Here is a 27,957-nt window from a genome sequence, read left to right as displayed (position 1 = left end):
CATAATCTCAGTACTTGTTTAATAAATTAAAGCACACATAGAATAATGAAATATATTGTGTACTATTTGTATTTCATTTATCAAACATTACAGGAATGTCTCGAGTTAAAATGAAAATTTGTAATGCTAGTGAATGCTGTATGTTTGAATTATCAACAATATTAAACTAAAGATGAAATTCCTTTATAGTAATGATATTTTGTTTTAAACATAAGTTTGCTCATACAGGTTACGAGAGATTTTAATGACCCTTTTTGGACATTATTTGAATTAGAAATGTCTTAGAATTATACACTGTTCATTTTTCGTTGAATATTTAGACAACAATAAATATTATCATTGGCCATCTTGCATGTTGATTAATTTATATATTTTTCAGTTTCACCCTATTTGAAGACACTTTCCATGGTAGCGAGTACTAAACTTCTGCATTTACTGGAGGTATTGACTTGTTAGAGTTTATACCAGTATTCTTCGAATTATGACATGATATGTGTACAAGTACTTTTCACTTCTCCTATCAGTACATGTTAAGTTAAATCCACTTCATTTTAATTATTTCCAAACCATTCTGGCTGTTTTGAAAGAAAATCAAAACCAAGCTTAGTAAAGTTCAAAATTAAAGCCAAATGACTCAATTAATGTAAACTTAACTTCCACTGTCTGCTTAACGCACATGCAGTTTATGTATCTGGATATTTGTGTTAATGGTTGTGTTAAAAAACACATATTTACAACACTGTTTGATTCCTCAGTGTACATTTGAAAACAAGAACAAGAATATGGCTCAACTATGATCTGGATACAAAGTAATAACAATTTAATTTCCACATGATATACAATTCTACAATTGAATAGTCTACAGGAACAGCTATTATTAGGTGATGGAAATTTGAGTAATATTGTGAAGTAACCTATGCTTACCTAAAGTTATACTGTAAAGTAACCTAGGATAATCGATAGCCGTACTGTTAAGTTATCTAGGATAGCCTATACCATACTGTCAAGTAACCTGGGATAGCCTTAAGTCATACTCTGATGTTAAGCGGGATAGCCTTTAGTCATGCTGTCAATTAACCTAGGATAGCCTATAGTCATACGGTCAAGAAACCTACAATAGCAAATCCTGATGATTAAGTGATATTATACTTATACTATAGTTATACTGTAAAGATAACCTAGGATAGCCTATATTCGTATTGTAAAGTAACATAGGATAGCCTATATTTGTACTGTAAAGTAACCTAGGATAGCCTATATTTGTACTGTAAAGTAACATAGGATAGCCTATATTCGTATTGTAAAGTAACACTAAGGATAACCTATATTTGTACTGTAAAGTAACCTAGGATAGCCTATATCTGTACTGTAAAGTAACCTACGATAGATGATAGTCATACTGTGAAACAACCTAGGATAGCCTATGCAATCCTGAAAGAAGTGCTGTGTGCATGTTGCAGGCTTTCAGCACACCCTGGTTCCTGTATGCCAGTCCTACCAATCACCACCTGGTGTTCTTCCTGCTGGAGGTTTTCAACAATATCATACAGTACCAGTTTGACGGTAAATACATCAATGTTTTTTGCATAAATTTGTTATCAATAATGACATATTTTGACATGTTTTTAAAACAACAATGTATCTGAATGTTCACACAGCTCAATTTGTAGCTTTTACCAACGATAATCTAAAATAACAGCCTTATTTGCATGCTGTCCAGGTTTTATGCTGTTTGCTGCTCATAAGTATCTAAGGGTTGGAAATGAAGCCTTTTAAACTTGAATCTATTAAAAAAGGTCTTCAAATAATTTTTAGCTCATCTATTTTTGGAAAACAAATTATGAGCTATTGTCATCACCTTGGCGTCGGCGTCCTGTTAAGTTTTGCGTTTAGGTCCACTTTTCTCAGAAAGTATCAATGCTATTGCATTCAAACTTGGTACACTTACTTACTATCATGAGGGGACTGGGCAGGCAAAGTTAGATAACTCTGGCGTGCATTTTGACAGAATTATGTGCCCTTTTTATACTTAGAAAATTGAAAATTTTGGTTAAGTTTTGTGTTTAGGTCCATTTTATTCATTAAATATCAAAGCTATTGCTTTCATACTTGCAACACTGACTAACTATCATAAGGGGACTGTGCAGGCAAAGTTATGTAACTCTGACTGGCATTTTGACAGAATTATGTGCCCTTTTTATACTTAGAAAATTGAAAATTTGGTTAAGTTTTGTGTTTAGGTCCACTTTATTCCTACAGTATCAAAGCTATTGCTTTCATACTTGCAACATTTATTAACTATCATAAGGGGACTGTGCAGGCAAAGTTATGTAACTCTGACTGGCATTTGGACGGAATAATGGGCCCTTTATACTTAGAAAATTGAAAATTTGGTTAAGTTTTGTGTTTTGGTCCACTTTACCCCTAAAGTATCATAGATATTGCTTTCATACTTGGAACGCTCGCAAACTTTCATAAGGGTACAGTAAAAGGACAAGTTGCATAACGTTGGTTGTCATTTTTACGGAGTTATGGCCCTTTTTTGACTTAGTAACTTTGAATTTATGGTTAAATTTTGTGTTTCGATCCACTTTACTTCTAAAGTATCAAGACTATTGCTTTCAAACTTCAAATACTTTCATGCTATCATGAGGTTACTGTACCTGGCAAGTTGAATTTTACCTTGACCTTTGAATGACCTTGACTCTCAAGGTCAAATTATTAAATTTTGCTAAAATTGCCATAACTTTTTTATTTATGATTAGATTTGATTGATACTTTGACAAAACTACTCTTACCTGACATACCACAATAGACTCCACCCAAACCATCCCCTGTGCCCTCCCCCCCCCCTCCCCCCCCCCTATTTTTTTTTTTTAAGATCATCTCACAAATGACCACCACACCCTCACACTATACCCCCTCCCCCCACCCCACCCCCCCCCCCATTTTTTTTTTGGAAACGGTTAAAAAACACTAATATTTATTTTTATTATTTTATTTTGGAAATACTGTCCAACCATCGCACCCAAGAATCCCCTCTCCCCACCCACCTCCCCCCCCCCCCCCCCCCCCCCCCCCTGAATGTTGTTGTTTTTTGTTTTTTTTGCATTTTTTTTCCGCATTTTTGGAAGATAATGTAATAAATGTCCACACCCCAACACTTTACACCCCTCTTTTCTCCACCCCTCCCTCCTTTGTGATTAAAATGGAGAGTCCCTTCACCTTTACAAAGAAAATAGATGAGCGGTCTGCACCCGCAAGGCGGTGCTCTTGTTTTTTTTAAGGAACCACAAAAATTTCAACATGCATGCATGTGTAAATAAGTGGTAAAGGGTTAACCGTTAATTGGCCCTGGGGCCCTGTTACAGGTAACTGCAACCTAGTGTACACAATTATACGCAAGCGTCAGGTGTTCCACCAGCTGGCCAACCTGCCCACTGACCACACTTCCATCGCCAAGGCCCTCACAAAGAAGGGCCGTAAGTTGACCCAGCCCTCAACCCCTGATGAGAAGGGGCCCCAGACCATGGAGGGAGCCCTGCCCGCAGCCGAGGCAGAGCCGGGAACTCTGAAAGTCTCCCTTGCTGCAACCCCACGTAAGATTGTATTGATAGTTTTTACATATCAACACTTTTTGTTGTAGCGCATTTGAATGTCATGTAAAGAATAAGATCCTGGAAAAGGAATAAATGTTCAATGCCTACTGTAGTCTTTTGTTTCAATGTTTGTTGTAATTATTATTTTATATGCCTATTTTGTATTCACCAATTCTCAATTATTTTGCCCCAAAAGTGCAAAAGGAGACATTTTTGTTTACCAAAGAATACTTTTACTCATGATAGTATCCTTTTACTATAAGAGTGTGTTGGTGAATATGGACCAAGGTTCCCTTAAACAAAGAATGGAGTGCCGCTTTTGGAAAATTGGACTTATGTGTAAAGTTTCATCCCAAATTGGCCTGTGCAGTCTGCACAGGCTAATCAGGGACGATACTTTCCACTTCTATTTTATTTTTCATATAAGGCAGTCACTTCTTAGCCAAAATGCAGTTTACGCAAGTGGTGTTTTATTGTTTAGCCATATTTGCATTTTTTTTCTCTGAAAATTTGTTAAAAATTTAAATTTTGGAAAGTTTAAATGTGAATTGTGGACCGGTAGTGATGTCTTGTTAGGGTGTGTGTTGTTAACATGAATGTTCTACTGTTAAAAGGATATTTGATTAAATTGAAGTCATCAATAGTAATTTTTTTGGTCAGAGGCCTTGCGTTTCCAACACGACCTTACTCGGGATGACTCCGGGACCACAGTTTACAATGGTAGTCCGATATTCACTGTGGACAAATGTTCAGTGACCCGTCAAGCAAGTGCCAAATCTGCAAAGTCAATGAAACGTAACAAAACATTAGAGCATTAAACAAGATTAACCAGAATTCTTACTAACAGAATAGTTTCCTTGCATGTTTTTAACAGTCTGCTGTTCCTCTGTAGTAACACTGTTCATAGTGAGCATGCATTGCTTATTAGAGGTTAACAAGACATCTTGTCATTACCTTCATTTAAGCCAGTTGATTGTATAACAGCCCATTGTGTTAACTCTAGCTTTGTATATCCGATAGATAGTACATGCTTATTTTTAGCGAGGTTGTTTTCGGAGAAAACCCGAGCTATTGTCTGCCGTCCACCGTAGGCGTCGTGCTAAAACCTTAACATTGGCTCTAAAATCAAAGTGTTTCAACCTACAACTTTGAAATTTCATATGTAGATGCACCTTGATGAGTTCTACACGCCACACCCATTTTTGGGTCACTAGGTCAAAGGTCAAGGTCACTGTGACCACTAATATCAAACTTTAACATAGGCTCTAAAATCAAAGTGCTTCCACCTACAACTTTGAAACTTAAAATGTAGTTGCACCATGATGAGTTCTACATGTCACACCCATTTTTGGGTCACTAGGTCAAAGGTCAAGGTCACTGTGACCTCTTATATAAAACTTTAACAAAAACCTTAACATTGCCTCTAAAATCAAAGTGCTTCCACCTACAACTTTGAAACTTCATATGTAGATGCCCCTTGATGAGTTCTACATGCCACACCCATTTTGGGTCACTAGGTCAAAGGTCAAGGTCACTGTGACCTCTAAAAAAAAAATCTGACAAGCTTTGGCAGCCGAGCGTGGCACCCGTTATGCGGTGCTCTTGTTAGATCATGCTATTGATAGAGTTGAACTACTTTAGACCTCAATTGAAGTTCATGTGCAATATGTGCTTTGAACACTTTGATTTTAACTCACCAACAATATTATTAATTATAACATGACTTACGTTTAAGGAGTGAAATAACGTAACGCTCAATTTGTTTATTACACGGGTGTTATTACACTAGTTATATAACTGTGAAAGGACGTCATTTTTGTGACAAAATGACGTCATTATTCCAGTGAATTTCTTCAGTTAAACTCTTTTACAATGTAAATACAAAGGTGACAAGAGCATAAAATAAAGAAAAAAAATGTTGGTCATGTTATAAAAAGAACCTTAGATTCGTGGTCTTTTTGTATTGAATTAATTAAACTCGTAATCTAAATAAAGATAAAAACTCGGCAAGCCTCGTTTTTATACGCCCGTATAAAATACGGGACGTATTATGTGAAACCCCTTGGCGGCGGGCGGGCGGGCGGGCGGGCGGGCGGCGGGCGGAAGGCATCACTTTGTCCGGACTCTAATTCAAATTGTATTCATCCGATCTTCACCAAACTTGGTCAGCAGTTGCATCTAGTTGATATCTAGGCCAAGTTCGAATATGGGTCATGCCGGGTCAAAAACTAGGTCATAGGGTCAATAAGTGCATTTTCAAAGGGGCCACTTTGTCCGGACTCTATTTCAAATTGTATTCATCCGATCTTCACCAAACTTGGTCAGCAGTTGTATCTAGTTGATATCTAGGCCAAGTTCGAATATGGGTCATGCCGGGTCAAAAACTAGGTCATAGGGTCAATAAGTGCATTTTCAAAGGGGCCACTTTGTCCGGACTCTATTTCAAATTGTATTCATCCGATCTTCACCAAACTTGGTCAGCAGTTGCATCTAGTTGATATATAGGCCAAGTTCGAATATGGGTCATGCCGGGTCAAAAACTAGGTCATAGGGTCAATTAGTGCATTTTCAACGGCGCCACTTTGTCCGGACTCTAATTCAAATTGTATTCATCCGATCTTCACCAAATTTGGTCAGAAGTTGTGTCTAGATGATATGTAGGTCAAGTTCAAATATGGGTCATGCCGGGTCAAAAACTAGGTCACGAGGTTACTTAGTGCATTTCAAGCATTTAGCATGGTGTCCGCTCTCTAATTGAAGTAGTTTTCATCTGATCTTCACCTAATTTGGTCAGAAGTTGTGTCTAGATGATATGTAGGTCAAGTTCGAACATGGGTCATGCCGGGTCAAAAACGAGGTCACATAGTGCATTTCAAGCATTAAGCATGTTGTCCGCTCTTTAATTGAAGTAGTTTTCATCTGATCTTCACCAAATTTAGTCAGATGTTACATCTAAGTGATATCTAGGTCAAGTTCAAATATGGGTCATGCCGGGTCAATAACTAGGTCTTGAGGACACTTTCAAGCATTGAGCATGGTGTCCAAAACCTTCGAACGGGCGTATCTTGTGACAGTTTGGCACTCTTGTTATCTTTGTTTAGATGACTCGTTTAATAAATTCAATACAAAACGACCACTCACGCAAGATCCTATATTTATCTGTAAATTTGTATCAGACATATTTATATATTATGTAAACAAAACAAAATTATGTCATTTTTATATTTTACTTTCTTCAATTGATTATTGTATGTATGTATCAAAAATGTTATTTTTCTGAACAAAACTGCAATCTGCTTCACTCCCTCAAAGAGCAAAATGTCAGACCACATTCAGTATCCATATTCTGTTACAAAAAATATCCATCAATCAAAACAGTAAATGTGATACACTTACAATGTAGAGCACAGGAATTCTATTGGTTAGATTGCTTCACAACTGTACATAAAAAATCTCATATTCACAATATTGTAGGTTTTCAACACTTTAGGGCCTTGCATAGAGCATATTGCCCATCCTCAGTTATACTGATTGTTAAAGGTACATTTAGGTTGATGGTATTACCCACTTATGTATCTGTATCATTTTCCATTTGTTTTCTTCTTAGTATGGATTGGAAAGTTATATTTTTTTATTAAATATTGAAATTGATTTGTACCGGATGTGGCAATTCTTATTAAGTGCTCTGTTCTTGAGTGACTTTTTAAAAATATATCAGAACTAATATATTACTGAAGTGAATGGGTATATAAACAGGGGATAACTGATATATTACTTAAGTGAATGGGTATATAAACAATAATAACTGATATATTACTGAAGTGAATGGGTATATAAACAGGGGATAACTGATATATTACTGAATTGAATGGGTATATAAACAGGGGATAACTGATATATTACTGAAGTGAATGGGTATATAAATGAGGGATAACAGATATATTACTGAAGTGAATGGGTATATAAACAAGGGATAACTGATATATTACTGAAGTGAATGGGTATATAAGCAAGGGATAACTGATAAATTACTGAAGTGAATGGGTATAAACAAGGGATAACTGATATATTACTGAAGTGAATGGGTATATAAACAAGGGATAACTGATATATTACTGAAGTGAATGGGTATATAAACAAGGGATACATGTGATATATTACTAAAGTGAATGGGTATATAAACAGGGGATGCATGTGATATATTACTGAAGTGAATGGGTATATAAACAAGGGATAACTGATATATTACTGAAGTGAATGGGTATATACACAAGGGATAACTGATATATTACTGAAGTGAATGGGTATATAAACAAGGGATGACTGATATATTACTGAAGTGAATGGGTATATAAACAAGGGATACATGTGATATATTACTTAAGTGAATGGGTATATAAACAGGGGATAACTGATATATTACTGAAGTGAATGGGTATATAAACAAGGGATAACGGATATATTACTGAAGTGAATGGGTATATAAACAAGGGATAACTGATATATTACTGAAGTGAATGGGTATATAAACAAGGGATAACTGATATATTACTGAAGTGAATGGGTATATAAACAAGGGATAACTGATATATTACTGAAGTGAATGGGTATATAAACAATGGATACATGTGATATATTACTGAAGTGAATGGGTATATAAACAGGGGATAACTGATATATTACTGAAGTGAATAGGTATATAAACAAGGGATAACTAATATATTACTAAAGTGAATGGGTATATAATCAAGGGATAACTGATATATTACTGAAGTGAATGGGTATGTAAACAAGGGATAACTGATATATTACTGAAGTGAATGGGTATATAAACAAGGGATACATGTGATATATTACTGAAGTGAATGGGTATATAAACAAGGGATACGTGTGATATATTATTGAAGTGAATGGGTATATAAACAAGGGATACATGTGATATATTACTGAAGTGAATGTGTATGTAAACAAGGGATACATGTGATATATTACTGAAGTGAATGGGTATATAAACAAGGGATACATGTGATATATTACTTTAGTAAATGGGTATATCAACAAGGGATACATGTGATATATTACTGAAGTGAATGGGTATATAAACAAGGGATACATGTGATATATTACTGAAGTGAATGGGTATGTAAACAAGGGATAACTGATATATTACTGAAGTGAATGGGTATATAAACAAGGGATACATGTGATATACTAGTATTACTGAAGTGAATGGGTATATAAACAAGGGATAACTGATATATTACTGAAGTGAATGGGTATGTAAACAAGGGATACATGTGATATATTACTGAAGTGAATGGGTATATAAACAAGGGATGTATATAAACAAGGGATACATGTGATATATTACCAAGTGAATGGGTATATAAACAAGGGATACATGTATTATATTACTGAAGTGAATGGGTATATAAACAAGGGATAACTGATATATTACTGAAGTCAATGGGTATATAAACAAGGGATAACTGATATATTACTGAAGTGAATGGGTATATAAACAAGGAATAACTGATATATTACTGAAGTGAATGGGTATATAAACAAGGGATAACTGATATATTACTGAAGTGAATGGGTATATAAACAAGGGATATATGTGATATTTTACTGAAGTGAATGGGTATATAAAAAGGGATAACTGATATATTACTGATGTGAATGGGTATATAAACAAGGGATACATATGATATATTACTGAAGAGAATGGGTATATAAACATGGGATAACTGATATATTACTGAAGTGAATGGGTATACAAACAAGGGATACATGTGATATATTACTGAAGTGAATGGGTATGTAAACAAGGGATACATGTGATATATTACTGAAGTGAATGGGTATATAAACAAGGGATACATGTGATATATTACTGAAGTGAATGGGTATATAAACAGGGGATACATGTGATATATTACTGAAGTGAATGGGTATATAAACAGGGGATACATGTGATATATTACTGAAGTGAATGGGTATATAAACATGGGGATACATGTGATATATTACTGAAGTGAATGGGTATATAAACAGGGGATACATGTGATATATTACTGCAGTGAATGGGTATATAAACAGGGGATGCATGTGATATATTACTGAAGTGAATGGGTATATAAACAGGGGATACATGTAATATATTACTGAAGTAAATGGGTATGTAAACAGGGGATACATGTGATATATTACTGAAGTTAATGGGTATATAAACAGGGGATGCATGTGATATATTACTGAAGTGAATGGGTATATAAACAGGGGATACATGTGATATATTACTGAAGTGAATGGGTATATAAACAGGGGATACATGTAATATATTACTGAAGTGAATGGGTATGTAAACAGGGGATACATGTGATATATAACTGAAGTGAATGGGTATATAAACAGGGGATACATGTGATATATTACTGAAGTGAATGGGTATATAAACAGGGGATACATGTGATATATTACTATAGTGAATGGGTATATAAACAAGGGATAACTGATATATTACTGAAGTGAATGGGTATATACACAGGGGATACATGTGATATATTACTGAAGTGAATGGGTATATAAACAAGGGATACGTGTGATATATTACTGAAGTGAATGGGTATATAAATAAGGGATGCATGTGATATATTACTGAAGTGAATGTGTATGTAAACAAGGGATACATGTGATATATTACTGAAGTGAATGGGTATATAAACAAGGGATACATGTGATATATTACTGCAGTGAATGGGTATATAAACAGGGGATGCATGTGATATATTACTGAAGTGAATGGGTATATAAACAGGGGATATATGTAATATATTACTGAAGTGAATGGGTATGTAAACAGGGGATACATGTGATATATAACTGAAGTGAACGGGTATATAAACAAGGGATACATGTGATATATTACTGAAGTGAATGGGTATATAAACAAGGGATAACTGATATATTACTGAAGTGAATGGGTATATAAACAAGGGATACATGTGATATATTACTGAAGTTATTGGGTATATAAACAAGGGATAACTGATATATTACTGAAGTGAATGGGTATGTAAACAAGGGATACATGTGATATATTACTGAAGTGAATGGGTATATAAACAAGGGATGTATATAAACAAGGGATACATGTGATATATTACCAAGTGAATGGGTATATAAACAAGGGATACATGTATTATATTACTGAAGTGAATGGGTATATAAACACAGGATAACTGATATATTACTGAAGTGAATGGGTATATAAACAAGGGATAACTGATATATTACTGAAGTGAATGGGTATATAAACAAGGAATAACTGATATATTACTGAAGTGAATGGGTATATAAACAAGGAATAACTGATATATTACTGAAGTGAATGGGTATTTAAACAAGGGATACATGTGATATTTTACTGAAGTGAATGGGTATATAAAAAGGGATAACTGATATATTACTGATGTGAATGGGTATATAAACAAGGGATACATATGATATATTACTGAAGAGAATGGGTATATAAACATGGGATAACTGATATATTACTGAAGTGAATGGGTATACAAACAAGGGATGCATGTGATATATTACTGAAGTGAATGGGTATGTAAACAAGGGATACATCTGATATATTACTGAAGTGAATGGGTATATAAACAAGGGATACATGTGATATATTACTGAAGTGAATGGGTATATAAACAGGGGATACATGTGATATATTACTGAAGTGAATGGGTATATAAACAGGGGATACATGTGATATATTACTGAAGTGAATGGGTATATAAACATGGGGATACATGTGATATATTACTGAAGTGAATGGGTATATAAACAGGGGATACATGTGATATATTACTGCAGTGAATGGGTATATAAACAGGGGATGCATGTGATATATTACTGAAGTGAATGGGTATATAAACAGGGGATACATGTAATATATTACTGAAGTGAATGGGTATGTAAAAAGGGGATACATGTGATATATAACTGAAGTGAATCGGTATATAAACAGGGGATGCATGTGATATATTACTGAAGTGAATGGGTATATAAACAGGGGATACATGTGATATATTCCTGAAGTGAATGGGTATATAAACAGGGGATACATGTAATATATTACTGAAGTGAATGGGTATGTAAACAGGGGATACATGTGATATATAACTGAAGTGAATGGGTATATAAACAGGGGATACATGTGATATATTACTGAAGTGAATGGGTATATAAACAGGGGATACATGTGATATATTACTGAAGTGAATGGGTATATAAACAAGGGATAACTGATATATTACTGAAGTTAATGGGTATATAAACAGGGGATACATGTGATATATTACCAAGTGAATGGGTATATAAACAAGGGATAACTGATATACTACTGAAGTGAATGGGTATATAAACAGGGGATACATGTGATATATTACTGAAGTGAATGGGTATATAAACAAGGGATACGTGTGATATATTACTGAAGTGAATGGGTATAAAAACAAGGGATACATGTGATATATTACTGAAGTGAATGTGTATGTAAACAAGGGATACATGTGATATATTACTGAAGTGAATGGGTATATAAACAAGGGATACATGTGATATATTACTTTAGTGAATGGGTATATCAACAAGGGATACATGTGATATATTACTGAAGTGAATGGGTATATAAACAAGGGATACATGTGATATATTACTGAAGTGAATGGGTATGTAAACAGGGGATAACTGATATATTACTGAAGTGAACGGGTATATAAACAAGGGATACATGTGATATATTACTCAAGTGAATGGGTATATAAACAAGGGATAACTGATATATTACTGAAGTGAATGGGTATATAAACAAGGGATACATGTGATATATTACTGAAGTTAATGGGAATATAAACAAGGGATAACTGATATATTACTGAAGTGAATGGGTATGTAAACAAGGGATACATGTGATATATTACTGAAGTTATTGGGTATATAAACAAGGGATGTATATAAACAAGGGATACATGTGATATATTACCAAGTGAATGAGTATATAAACAAGGGATACATGTATTATATTACTGAAGTGAATGTGTATATAAACAGGGGATAACTGATATATTACTGAAGTGAATAGGTATATAAACAAGGGATAACTAATATATTACTAAAGTGAATGGGTATATAAACAAGGAATAACTGATATATTACTGAAGTGAATGGGTATATAAACAAGGGATAACTGATATATTACTGAAGTGAATGGGTATATAAACAAGGGATACATGTGATATTTTACTGAAGTGAATGGGTATATAAAAAGGGATAACTGATATATTACTGATGTGAATGGGTATATAAACAAGGGATACATGTGATATATTACTGAAGAGAATGGGTATATAAACATGGGATAACTGATATATTACTGAAGTGAATGGGTATACAAACAAGGGATACATGTGATATATTACTGAAGTGAATGGGTATGTAAACAAGGGATACATGTGATATATTACTGAAGTGAATGGGAATATAAACAAGGGATACATGTGATATATTACTGAAGTGAATGGGTATATAAACAGGGGATACATGTGATATATTACTGAAGTGAATGGGTATATAAACAGGGGATACATGTGATATATTACTGAAGTGAATGGGTATATAAACATGGGGATACATGTGATATATTACTGAAGTTAATGGGTATATAAACAGGGGATACATGTTATATATTACTGCAGTGAATGGGTATATAAACAGGGGATGCATGTGATATATTACTGAAGTGAATGGGTATATAAACAGGGGATACATGTGATATATTACTGAAGTGAATGGGTATATAAACAGGGGATACATGTAATATATTACTGAAGTGAATGGGTATGTAAACAGGGGATACATGTGATATATAACTGAAGTGAATGGGTATATAAACAGGGGATGCATGTGATATATTACTGAAGTGAATGGGTATATAAACAGGGGATACATGTGATATATTACTGAAGTGAATGGGTATATAAACAGGGGATACATGTAATATATTACTGAAGTGAATGGGTATGTAAACAGGGGATACATGTGATATATAACTGAAGTGAATGGGTATATAAACAGGGGATACATGTGATATATTACTGAAGTGAATGGGTATATAAACAGGGGATACATGTGATATATTACTGAAGTGAATGGGTATATAAACAAGGGATAACTGATATATTACTGAAGTGAATGGGTATATAAACAGGGGATACATGTGATATATTACCAAGTGAATGGGTATATAAACAAGGGATAACTGATATATTACTGAAGTGAATGGGTATATAAACAGGGGATACATGTGATATATTACTGAAGTGAATGGGTATATAAACAAGGGATACATGTGATATATTACTGAAGTGAATGGGTATATAAACAAGGGATACATGTGATATTACTGAAGTGAATGGGTATATAAACAGGGGATACATGTGATATATTACTGAAGTGAATGGGTATATAAACAAGGGATACATGTGATATATTACTGAAGTGAATGGGTATATAAACAAGGGATACATGTGATATATTACTGAAGTGAATGGGTATATAAACAGGGGATACATGTGATATATTACTGAAGTGAATGGGTATATAAACAGGGGATACATGTGATATATTACTGAAGTGAATGGGTATATAAACCAGGGAAACATGTTATATATTACTGAAGTGAATGGGTATATAAACAAGGGATACATGTGATATTACTGAAGTGAATGGGTGTATAAACAGGGGATACATGTGATATATTACTGAAGTGAAAGGGTATATAAACAGGGGATACATGTGATATATTACTGAAGTGAATGGGTATATAAACAGGGGTTACATGTGATATATTACTGAAGTGAATGGGTATATAAACAGGGGTTACATGTGATATATTACTGAAGTGAATGGGTATATAAACAAGGGATACATGTACCTGCATTATCATGCTTTATTTTACGTAATGCATGTGCCCATATTTACAAATGCTTTATATTTCCCCTACCATTTAATCAAGAGAAGATCCCTGCTCTGTCTGTCTGTCTGTCTGTCTGTCTGGATCCTTCAATTAGTCCCACAAAAGTTAATCTAGTTTGATAAAACTCAGTGTGTGGATTAAGGGCCATATGAGGAATATACACATCATTTCATAATTTTCTCCAGACAAAAATGTGGTTTTAATAACAGAACAAGAGGGCCATGATGGCCCTGAATCGCTCACCTGACTCATTAAGATCAGATGAAAACTATGACCTCTATTGTCTACACAATGTTTTTCTATGATTTGACCTAGTTCCTGACTCTAGATGACCCAAATACAATCCCAATCCAGATTTCATCAAGATAAACATTCTGACCACAGTTCATAAATATTGGATGAAAACTGTGACCTCTATTGTCAACACAAGGTTTTTCTATTTATTTGACCTAGATTTTTACCCCAGATGACCCAAATACAATCCCACCCAGATTTCATCAAGAATTCTGACCAAATTTCATAAAGGTTGGATGAAAACTGTGATCTCTAATGTCTACACAAGGTTTTTCTATTATTTGACCTAGTGACCTAGTTTTTGACCCCAGATGACCCAACAAAAATCCCAACCCAGATTTCATCAAGATAAACATTCTGACCAAATTTCATAAAGATTGGATGAAAACTGTGACCTCTATTGTCTACAGAAGGTTGTTCTATTATTTGACCTAGTGACCTTGTTTTTGACCCCAGATGACCCAAATACAATCCCAAACCAGATTTCATCAAGATAAACATTTTGACCAAATTTCATCAAGATTGGATGCAAACTGTGACCGCTACTGTCTACACAAACAAATTGTTGACGGACGGACGCACAGACAAACGCAGGCACGCACAACGGACGCCGGGCATCACACGATCACATAAGCTCACCGTGTCACTTCATGACAGGTGACCTAAAAATATGTCAGAGATAAACATGAACAGTTGTGGTTAAAATCCCATAGAAACAAGGGCTGTTTGTAAAACATGCATGCCCCCCTATATGGGCTATAAGTTGTAGTAGCAGCCATTGTGTGAATACGTTTTTTGTCACTGTGAATGGTGGTGGTGGTGGTGGTGGTGTAGTAGTAGTAGCAGTAGTAGTAGTAGTAGTAGTAGTGGTAGTAGTAGTAGTAGTAGTAGTAGTAGTAATAGTAGTTGTAGTAGTAGTAGTAGTAGTAGTAGTAGTAGTAGTAGAAGTAGTAGTAGTAGAAGTAGTAGTAGTAGTAGTGGTAGTAGTAGAAGTAGTAGTAGTAGTGGCAGTAGTAGTAGAAGTAGTAATAGTAGACGTGGTGGTGGTGGTGGTGGTGGTGGTGGTGGTGGTAGTAGTAGTACTAGTAGTAGTAGAAGAAGTAGTAGTAGTAGTAGTAGTAGTAGTAGTAGTAGTAGTAGTAGTAGTAGTAGTAGTAGTGGTAGTAGTAGTAGTAGAAGTAGTAGTAGTAGTAGTAGTAGAAGTAGTAGTAGTAGCAGTAGTAGTAGTAGTAGTAGTAGTAGTAGTAGTAGTAGTAGTAGTAGTAGTAGTAGTAGTAGTAGTAGCAGTAGCAGTAGCAGCATTACAAGACCAATACTTAAGAATGATCAAATGGGAAAAGGTAACCTAGCACTGGCAGTAAATATGGGGCTCATTTACAGGTCAGATTTGGAATCTCTGCTGTAAAATGAGATTTTGAATGAATTAAAGGGAGGCAAATCTGTAATAAAAAGAACATGCATAAACCGTAGTTGTTTCCCTTGTTTGAACCATGCTAAATCCTAACAAGTTTGGAAAGAATTGGATGAAAAATTTGGACTTCATTGCATAAACACCATTTTCTCAATTCAAGGGGAGGTAATTCTGTACTTCATGGACCAATAATGCTCATTTTTTGTAGGGTTCGTGTCCTCATTGATATAAAGACACTGTGCAAATTTGGAAAGGATCGGACAAAAAATGTGGAAGATTTTTGAAAGTTTTCACAAAATAGGCAAAAACGAATAAACATGCAAAGTTCAACGAGCTCCTGCGGCCATGTTTTTTGACGAATCAAATTTCTTTGAACAACTTTTTCAGGGGAGCCCTCAAAGGTCATCCCTGTGAAATTTTTTGAAAATCTGATGAGCGGTTTCTGACAAGAAGATTTTTTAAGGTTTTTACCATATATGGTCATGGCGGCCATCTTGGTTATGCGATCAAATTTTTTTTAACAATTCTTTTGTCCCATGACCTAGGGATGCTCCACATGAAATTTAGTTGAAATTGGCTCAATGGTTAAGTAGAAGAAGATGTTTACAAATTGTTTACAGACAGACGGACGGACGGACGCCGGACGCTGAGTGATCACAATAGCTCACCTCGAGCTATCGCTCAGGTGAGCTAAAAAGCTAAAACTGTTATGAAAATATTGATCCTGCAATACTTTAAAAGTGCTTAGGCTTGGTGGATAAAGGTTTTGGTTTTGTGAAAAGAGTATCATATATGGAATATTATTTCAGATTATTTTTAGCTCGACTATTATATATGAAATATATATAGTGGAGCTATCCTACTCACCCCAGCTTCGGCGTGAGCATCTGCGTTAGCGTGCAAATGTTAAAGTTTTCGTACTACCCCAAATATTTTCTTTGTCCATTGACATATTGCTTTCATATGTTGCATACTTGTTTACCAACATGACCCCAACCTATAAACAAGAGCAGACAACTCTATCAAGCATTTTGTCATAATTATGGCCCCTTTTCCACTAAGAATATGCAGCAAATGTTAAAGTTTGCGTACTACCCCAACTATTTTCAATGTCCCTTGACATATTGCTTTCATATTTTGCATACTTGTTAACCATCATGACCCCAACCTATAAACAAGAGCAGACAATTGTATCAAGCATTTTGACATAATTATTGCCCCTTTTATTCTTAGAATATGCATATTATTGATAAATCTATGTTTAAGTTTGCGTCCTACCCCAATTATTTCCTATATTCTTTGACATATTGCTTTAATATTTTGCATACTTGTTTACCAACATCACCCCAACCTATAAACAAGATTAGACCACTTTATCAAGCATTTTGACATAATTATGGCCCCTTTTACACTTAGATAATTGAACATTTTGCTTATATTGCTTCTTTATTTATGATCACATTTTATTATTACTTTGACAAAACAACACTTACCTGAATACCACAATGGATTCCACCCAAACAATACCCCACGCCCATAGCCAGAATCCCTCCCCCCCCCCCCAACCTCCCCACCCCTCCCCAAAAAAAATGACCACACCCCACATTATACCCCTCTCTCACCCCTACCCCCCCCTCCCCCCCCCCCCCCCCAATTTTTTTTTTTTTTTTTCCTTTTTTTATTTTTGAAAGATCGTATTATAAATTATTGAATATGAACAATTTCCCCATGATGGCTTACGTTATACTGTCAAGCACTCGAATAGTCGAGCACGCTGTCCTCTGACAGCTCTTGTTAAACTAAAATTGTGGTTGCTAGGTTTTCAGAAATTATTCAGTATTTCTTTGAAAATTCTGTATCCTTTAATAACTGAAAATGTACCTGAGCTAGGTTGATTAAACTTGGTATTATTTCAGGATAAATTCTTCTTTTCTGGTAAAAGTCGTGGTTGGTATAGTTACAGAAATAAGTGAAATTTAAAATCCTGATAATTCGCAAACTCAAAATGTGCTTGCTCCAAAAACAGTTACCTTGAAGTGGACTGCTGTTGTGTGACAAAGCTTTTTTAGTTCTTTGGAAAAGTTGGTCTTTTATTACATATTTTAATGCTCATGCTTTTCTTACAGACACTTAATGATATAGTTGTTTTTTGATAATTGCAAGACACACATGCGCATGTAATTATTAAGGGTTATATGACCAAATTCTGTTTATTCTGTTGTCCACACATTTATTGTGGGCAGAATAATTGTCAAGTTGTTGAAAATGAATCAATATAAAATAACAAATCATTAACTTATGATGTTGTTAAATTTATTAATTTTAATGTTTGTGTTTCTATAAGATATACAATTTATAGTAGCAAATATTAAAACTTTATGGTTTTATTTAAATGATAACTGTATTGATTATCTTGTGTCATATTTTGTTACTCCTAGACAATCCTTAAAAAATATCAGTTTTCTCTAAATCTATCAAGAAAGTATTATTTGTGTGGCTTTAATTGTTAAACTGAATGAACCAGTTGACAGTTTTTCCAAGGGTTTACAGTACTTCTTGATTAGATTATATGTGTCTTGTTCTGAGAAAACTGGGCTTAATTCATGTTCGTAAAGTGTCGTCCCAGATTAGCCTGTGAAGTCCGCACAGGCTAATCAGGGACGACACTTTCCGCTTTTATGGTACTTTTAGTTTCAAGGAAGTCCCTCCTTACCGAAAAATCAAGTTTAGGCGGAAAGTGTCTTCCCTGATTAGCCTGTGCGGACTGCACAGGCTAGTCTGGGACGACACTTTACACACATGAATTAAGCCCAGTTTTCTCAGAACACGACTCATATTCATGTGCGTCATTCTGGGAAAACAGGGAATAATTCTTGTCTGTCAAGCGGCGTCCCAGATTAGACTGTGCTCTTCGCAATGGCTAATAAAGGATGATATTTTCTGCCTTTTGCTAAATAGAGACTTCCTTTAAAAAAAAACACCATAAAGACGGAAATTGTCATCCCTGATTAGCATGTTTGGACGGCACAGGCTAATCTGGGACAATACTTCATGCACATGCATTAAGTCCCATTTTCACAGAGTGAAGCTCATATATTCACCCATGATTGGTAAACTCAATCATTGATCCATAGATATCTACTGGTTTATTCTCAGCAACCTCAGAACATACAATTTACTGCTAGCGTTTAACTAAGCAGCCTGTGCCCTGCGTGTATTGCAGGCCTGGACAAGATGACAGAGCCCACTGCGCCTGACGAGGGTCACAAGGAGGCCTCCATGCAGGAGCTGGTCACCAACACAGGCACCATGAGCATCCAGCCCCGCAATGAGATAGAGGACCCCATGGCCCCACAGGGGGCTGTAGGCAGGCAGGAACACAGGGTTCTCAAGTCACCCAGCACTGTAGGTGTTCCATGGTTGCAAATTGTTCTTGCTGATGTATCAGAGTTAACAGGCTTATTGTGGTTATCATTTCAACTAGACATGAAGGGTTTATAGTGTAGCTATGCTAACTAGCTATCTTCTCATAGTTTATTTGCTGCTCGAGTTGTCACTTTGAACTGACATTTATGATTTTATCAAATAGTTCTAAATGGTCCATCAGAATTTCAGGGCTGACTTATTTGCTATGGAGGCTTGCATGTCATCTAGCACTAGATTTTTTATTGTAACATAGGTTGCTTGTCTTTGAACATTTAAAGGCTAACTAAGTTAATATATGGAATGTCATGTCATTTAGCAATAGATCTTTGTTTGTTGCAAATAGTTCTTGCATGTCTTTTAACTTTAAAGGGCTGATTAGGTTGTTAATTTGGTTGGCACCTTTCTCACTGGTGCTAAGCTGTTTGAGAAAATATTAATTTCTCTTGTCACTTATGGATTAAGATCTGTAAGTTACCTAAACCAACAAAATATCTTTAATATAATTTATATAGCAACTTATATAATCATTTTATCAAATGAGCCTTGTTCTTGGAAAACAGGGCTTAATGCATGTGTGTAGTGTCTTCCCAGATTAGCCTGTGCAGTTCACACAGGATTATCTGAGGCGACACTCTCCACCTAAACTTGATTTTCGCTAAGAAAAAACTTCCTTAACACGAAAAATACCGTAAGTTGAGCTAAACGTTTTGTCCCTGAATAGTCTGTGCAGACTGCACAGGCTAATCTGGGACATCACTTCAAACACATTCATTAAGCCCCGTTGTCCGAGAACAAGGCTCAAATTGTCTCTTATTCCCTCCCCTTCCAGGAGACTCCTCCTACAAGCCCCACCACCCCCACTACCCCAAGTGAGGCTTCAAAGCCACCGCTCAGACGGGCAGGATCCACTTCTAGCGCTGCTGGAGGATGGGTTGCCTCACCTGAATGGGTCTGTTGTCTTGTTTGTGCATGTTGGTTTTTCCAATATTTGTAATCATATTTTAAGATTTTCAGAAATCTTCTGTCTTATTTGACATGATTTAGACATTAACATATTCTAATAAACTATTTATCAACTAAATGAACAAATAAATATTGAAGGTTATTGCTTTCAGTAGACAGGGATCTCAAATACATACCGGTATGCAACATGCATTTCATTAAGGCAAAATAAAAGAGTTATTTTCACCATTTTATGCTGGCACATGCATTACTAAAGTATTGATTTCCCAGTAATCTCAGTGCTTGATTTCCCTACAGGTCCATTCCTGGAAGCACAAGCTTCCCTTGCAGACCATCATGAGGATGTTACAGGTGCTGGTACCACAAGTGGAGAAGATCTGCATAGACAAGTAAGCACTCTGTCAGGGCTTGACCCTTTCCCTCTCTGAAGCTTAGTGACAATGGCTTTATGCAACCAGCATAAAACCAGAGCAGCCCGAGAGTAACTCGCAGTCTGTTCAAGTCTTATACTGTTTACTGCTCATCAGTATCCAAGGATTGAAAATAAAGCCTTCTAAATTTGAATATTTTAAGCAGGGACTTAAATTCAATTTGATTTTCTCTAATACACTTGTGTTTTTTTTCAAACAAACACTGCTGTCAACATTCCCTTATGGATAAATCTAGCCCGATTTCATTCAGCCCCTAATCATGTTAACATCAAAGTACTGACAGTACTGGTGTGACGATGCTTTTGAAGAGGATTGATATAAAAGCATCTATTTAAGTTTATCTACATCACCTCAATTGTGTATGTGGGTATGAAAATTTTGGGTAGGAAAAAAATGGGTACGAAAATTTTGGGTACAAAAATTATGCCAAAAAAAATTAAGAACGTAACAAGATTTGGTTACGAATAAAATTTGGGTAGGAAAAAAAATGGGTACGAAAAAAAATTTGGTTACGAGCAAAAATTTGGGTACGAAAAAAAAAATGGGTACGAAAAATGTAGGGTACGAAAAAAAATTGGGGGTAGGGGGAAGTAGAACCCGTGGGGAACTTGATCCTTTCAGCGAAACTGGGAGGCGGGTTACATTCTCGATCAAATATAACAAGAAATATCTTTAAAAAGGTATTCGACGTGTATTTTCTGTACCACTTATCTTACAAAACTGTCTGTTACAGTAAAACGTTTGTGGGTTATAACATTACGTTTCAGCATATTAATTCAAAACTTGACATGCTCTTTAATTACACCATGCTCTTTAATCTCACATGTATATCATACCAAACTTTATATTTCATTGTTTCCTTTCCTAAGTTAATGATGCTATGTGTATGGACGTGATTTCACATGCCCATGTGCATGAACATATATGTTTTCTTTTTTGTTTATCGTTCTTTTTCTCTAATTCAATAAGCTTAGGCATGTTTGTTCGTTAAGTACGGCAATAATTTCATGATGATTCCCGATCGAAAGTGGGTATGAGCACATTGTTGTTAGAGCCCATGAACACATGGTAAGGTTAACTAAATCTCCGCGGTATGAACTAATATGTGTTTAAAACAGCAAACAATATCCAACAAACGAATGAATTGTCAAACATAGTATGTGCACTAATGTGGCTCTGTAATTTATGTTTGAAAAGTTTATAAAATATGCAAAAGGAGAAAACACGCAGAAGAGCGAGTATCACAGATATGATACGGCTATTATGCTGTTTATATACCATAGTCGCTACAACATTTTCAAATGGCAGGTTCAAAATAATTTGTTTTCTTTAAACTCCTGATCGAGTTGAAAGTTAATTATACACGTTTTAATTCGCAATTTATTCACTGAATCACGACAAATGTCAAATACAATAAAGAAAATGCATAGTTGTTTCATTGATCTATAAACATATTATGGATTGAATATAACTGATTTAAAATTAACGTTTTCAAACTATTATTAAATCTTTTCCCAGAATATGCTGTCCAATGTATAGCTGAGCTTCCTATACCTTTATCAATGATAATCAGCGAGGTATGCCGATTAGAAAAATCGAGCTATCTCAATCGGACTGGCTCGGTCTTTTACATAGGTTGCCATTGTGAAGAATTTTTTCATGATATGATAACTAAGACGATGCTTCGCAGCATCGTCAAAAAGTACCCCTGTTCTATTAAACTCCTTAAAATGTACACCAGATCTACCCCTTTTGCATTCAGCCCCCTTAACCATGTTCACAAACTGTAACCCCATTTATTCCAACCCTTTACCATGTTATTGTTCACAAACACTACCTCCATTTCATTTGGCCATTAACCAGGTTACTGTACACAAATATGTCATTTTGCCCCAAACTGTGGCTATTGGTTGCCCTGGAGTAGTGAATTCGCTTTTCACCTAGCAACTTTCATGTCAAGGGTTTGATCCCACTGTTGGTGCATTCTTTAGATCCCTCTAAGACAACAGGTACCGATTCTACCTAGGCAAAAGACTGATGCAATAAAGCTTAAATAAATAGGTTTAAACGAACCAACACTAACCCTGTTCCTGATTACAGGGGTCTGACTGACGAGAGTGAAATCCTCAAGTTCCTGCAGCACGGTACCCTGGTGGGTCTGCTTCCGGTCCCCCACCCAATCCTGATACGCAAGTACCAGGCCAACAGCGGCACCACCATGTGGTTCCGCACCTACCTATGGGGGGTCATATATCTCAGGTAAGCTCAATAGGAGGCAGTTATCACTCTGTACATACTAAGATATATTCTGGGGAACCATTGATCTCAGTTTTCAAGTTTTCATGACTAATGCAGCATTTTGTGAGTAGTAAATGGGACACTGTTATGTTCATTTGTTATTAAAAGAAATGTAATGAGAAATTGTATGTCTTTTAGTTTTTCTTTCCTTCTTATATCAATTTAATAAAGATTTTATATCATTTGTGAAATCAATATTTAAATAAGAAACCGTCGGAGACGGGTGATGCTCCCCAAAGGTTTTTTTGTCACAATATTGCATTATATATTCAGATAAAAGGAAACGTCTTGAGGGCACAGTAGTTGGGGGGACAAGAATTTTTTTATAGAAAATTACAAAGGGCCATAACTCTGTGAAAACTCATTTGACATGAACCCGCTAATAAGATGCACATCTCCTCTTGGTAGTGAAGCTTCCCATAAAGTTTCATTGAATTCCGGTTATTAGTTGCTGAGAAATAGCCCGGACAAAAATTGTGCACGGACGGACAGACAGACAGACGCACACACGGATAGACGAAGCGGCGACTATATGCTCCCCCCCCCCCCCCCCCCCAAAAAAAATTTGGGGGAGCATAAAAATTAATCTGAATTGATTTACATATCGCCGAGGTAAGTATTGTAGGTCAGAAACATACCAGCTTTCTTTTTGTCCCCTACCGGTGAAACAGGAGGGGACTTGTGGTTTGCACTCTGTGCGTCAGTCCGTCACACTTTTCTGGATCCTGCGATATCTCTAAGTTCTTCATATTTGTTCATGAGACTTGAAACATTGACAGATGGCAATATGGAGATTATGCACGTCATTTCATTTTGTTATTACGTCAAGAATTCTGGTTGCTATGGCAACAAATAAACTAGAAATATTAACAAATAGACTAGAAATATTGCTGAAAATAGCGGATCCTGCGATAACTTTAAAAATTTGTCATTTTTTCATGAAACTTGAAACATAGATAGATGGCAACATATAGAGTATGCACGTCTTTTCATTTTGTTCCTACATCAAGAATTCTGTTTGCTATGGCAACAAATAGTCTAGAAATATTGCTAAAAATGGTGGAGTTTCACCGATAGGGGACTTATATTATTTGGCAATAGTCTTGTTTTTATTTGGCTCTAAGTTGATCATCCCTTTTCTTTGAAATACATGTTATAATTCATGACTGGTTGTGTCTTTCAGAAATGTTGATCCTCCCATATGGTATGACACCAATGTGAAGTTGTTTGAAATCCAGAGAGTTTAGCATCTCAAATCCAAAGAGTTTAGCATCTCATCCATGAAAAGCTCCCGCTTAGTCATTGAAAATCTCATAGTAATACTACAGCTAAAGCACATAGGCAGCTTTCAGTTTGTAAACATGAACAAAAAATGTTGAATGTTTTTAACTTAATTTTTTTTTTATTAAAAGATTTGGACTGTTAAAATGATTCATTCGCAGCTATGAGTAATGCATAGTTTTGGCGATTATGTTGAGTTGTGCATGTTTATCCGGTTCTATAAATATGTTGCAAAAGTATTTGTTATATTATTATTTGGTTAAAATGTAATAAAACAGGTAATCCTGCAATATACCATACATGTGTTAATGTTTAACCTACAATTGTTGAATACTATTTTACAAGGTACATAAAAATGAGGTTGTTTTATTTGTAATATATTTGAATCCTGACTCTATTAATGTGTTGTAATGTTCATTCAGTGACAGTGTTGTTGATTATACACACACACCTACCAGACAAGGCTTTTTACTTTTTGTAAGTAGAAACTTAAATCCACTAATGATGTCAGTCGATGTTTTGGTTAATTTTTGTCTATTTACATAACAATTCACTATACATTTTCATTTGAGTTATACTTTATACATTCCACATTGTCAAAGTGTTAAATTGTGTGAAAAGATTTATTGGTTTTTGTTTATAGCATATTATTTTAATGTGAACAGGAAAAAAATATGTAGAAAATGGCATCTTAATAATTACATGGGTATTGTTGATGGTTATTAAATGCATGTATTTATTATTTGTTCTTGTGTAATAATCCTACTTCACAGTTTTCATTCAATTTATCACCAACACCACAGTGCAATAAACTCTGTACATTCATGGTCACTTGGTATTTTTTTATATTGCTGAAATATAAACAAAATAAAATAACAATACTACATAATACAGGTTGTATTATGAAAAAAATACATAGAGGATATTTGTTGGATTCGATGGAATATCGATTTTATTTTAGTAGTGATCATATAAAATAATATTTTCATGAGTGCACAGCCACAAGTGAAAATATGTATTTTTTATGATCACAAGTGAATTAAAATCGATATTCCATCAAAGCCAACAAATTTTCTTTTTATTTAATTGCTTTTTTCACCATTAATTTTCATTTGTAAAAGAGTTTAACTGGATAAAGTCGCTGGATTTATGACATCATTTTGTCGAAAAAATGACGTCATTTCACAGTAAAACAGTGAAGAATATCGTTATTTTTCACTGTTTAAACCAGTGAAATACCAGTTTTATTTCACTGATATTTTGCTATAAACCACCGGAAAGCATAAAATAAATAAATTTAGCTAATTATATCTACACATAAGCTATTAATATCTACGCATTTTGTTATTGGTTGATTAATCTACCTATGTTTATCACTAACAAATTACCTTGAAATTCCTGTTGGCATATTTATCTGAACAATTTTTTATTTTGTTTATTCATACATGTACCAACTTATCGTTAAGTCAAAGCAGCTATGTGTTTAATTTAGCTGGGCTTGGTAAGACTCTACGTCATTTCTTTCTTACTTAGCATTATGAATTGGTTAGTTGCACCATAAAGCCATGACATATTGTTTCTCATTTCTGTTCATGCATAATCTCTGTGCAATATGCTTCATTTACTTTATAGAATCTGTATTGTATACTCCAACAATATTGTTGTTATCAGTAAATGTTATTGTGTGAGATTAGTGGAATTGATGGTTCCTGTCTGTGTGTTGTTTTGTTTACAAGAGTTTAAATCAAATCTGTACATTATCAGTTGGCTACATGGGCACATGGGGGTTATTAAGCACTTACATATATAGCAATTTGCAGGAGGTTTAAAATTGGAATAGCAAAATTTATATATTCTTATATTGCACATCATTTAATCAATTCCTATTATTCAGGACTATATAATGCTATCTCGTCATATTTAAAATATATTACATTCCTTTTTTAAACCTACCACTATCAGGAAATATGCAGGTCTTTGAAACTGTAATTACGCATACCGGTAGTTAAGATTTTAATTGGAATCTTTTATCAACTTTGTTACTTTTAATTCTTTAAAAAAGGAAACACAAAAATGTTTGGAATGTGCATAATTTGGAAATAAGTGGGGATACAAAAATAGTATTTTAAGATTTTCTGTTCCTCAAATGTGGTACTGTTAGCTTAGTTTTGTCTTCTTCAAAATGGGTAATAAATTCAACTAAACAGTGTTGTCTGTGTTATTTTTTTTATAACAAATCATTTAATAGATCATCAAGACCCATTCCACAAAGGTTTCATGTTTACAAGATTTTATTACCATTTTGGATATTCTATATAAAGTTAAAATGCCAAATATTTTAATAGAGTATTTTGCCCGTATATATAGCATATAGAAGTACAATTGTTCGTATGTCTGGCCGGCATTTGTTTTTTTCTTAATACTGAAGATATTTACCTGATTTTGTGAGTGAGTCTACCTGCATGACCTACAGATCAAGTTTGCATTTAGTTTGGGGCCATTGTTTTTTTTTTTCAAAGTTATGGACCTCAGACTTAAGAATTTTCTTTAAAATAGCTGCTGTGCGGCTTCAAACATCAATATGGGGCATTGTGTTTCACAAAAACAGCTCTTGTTCTTTTTAATGTTTGGTCCCTTTTTAAAGTATTGCATTTGAATCACATCACTCTATGACTACTCTAAGCAGCTTCCTGGGGAATTTTAGCATGTAACACATGCACACTATGGCCAATATTGGCAACTGTATTACTTAAATGCTGAAAGTTTGTTACTTGGAACAATGCAGAATGTAGCCCTTACCGGTTTCACCTGAGAGGACTAATGGATCAACTAGAGTGCATTTTTGAGTACTTGTGCTATGTTGATAAAACTCTGTATGTGGATAGAGGGTCCTATGGGGAAAAAACATATTATTTCAAATTTGTTCACACAAAAATTGTGGTTGCTTTGGTTACAGAAAATTGAGAACTAAAATCTGGATCCTGCAACAACTCAAAAAGTACTTAGGTCAGATTAATGAATCTAAGTATGTAGATACAGGGTCATATGTGAAATATTCACGTCATTTCAATCTTTTGCGTCCAACAAAAAAGTTTGGTTAATATTATAACAGAAACAAGTGAAAGCTCACATCTGGATCATACGCCTAGCCAAAAAGTTGTTATGATAGGTTGATGCAACGCAATTTTATGGTCACAGAAATAATTAAAA

At 34.9% G+C, this 27,957-nt stretch overlaps 1 protein-coding gene across 2 annotated transcripts in view; it reads left to right on the top strand.

Moving 5' to 3' along the window:
• The window catches only part of LOC127866558 (protein HID1-like), a 38,276-nt gene extending 11,321 nt beyond the window's left edge, over positions 1 to 26,955 (top strand). The window contains exons 14-22 of one of the 2 annotated variants that reach the window (XM_052407178.1): positions 380 to 441; positions 1,461 to 1,563; positions 3,372 to 3,599; positions 4,260 to 4,394; positions 19,572 to 19,753; positions 20,604 to 20,723; positions 21,035 to 21,126; positions 23,269 to 23,427; positions 24,650 to 26,955. In XM_052407178.1, the coding sequence (XP_052263138.1) occupies positions 380 to 441; positions 1,461 to 1,563; positions 3,372 to 3,599; positions 4,260 to 4,394; positions 19,572 to 19,753; positions 20,604 to 20,723; positions 21,035 to 21,126; positions 23,269 to 23,427; positions 24,650 to 24,713 (1,145 nt within the window). In that variant the 3' untranslated portion in view covers positions 24,714 to 26,955. The remainder of the gene's footprint in view (positions 1 to 379; positions 442 to 1,460; positions 1,564 to 3,371; positions 3,600 to 4,259; positions 4,395 to 19,571; positions 19,754 to 20,603; positions 20,724 to 21,034; positions 21,127 to 23,268; positions 23,428 to 24,649) is intronic. The other variant, XM_052407179.1, reaches the window with a different exon arrangement.
• Positions 26,956 to 27,957: the final 1,002 nt, after the last annotated feature.

This window comes from Dreissena polymorpha, chromosome 2, assembly GCF_020536995.1.
Source record: "Dreissena polymorpha isolate Duluth1 chromosome 2, UMN_Dpol_1.0, whole genome shotgun sequence".
In the NCBI taxonomy this organism is placed as follows: domain Eukaryota; kingdom Metazoa; phylum Mollusca; class Bivalvia; order Myida; family Dreissenidae; genus Dreissena; species Dreissena polymorpha.
The sequence above is the reverse complement of the archived record's forward strand: the minus strand, read 5'-3'. Positions and strand labels throughout refer to the sequence as shown.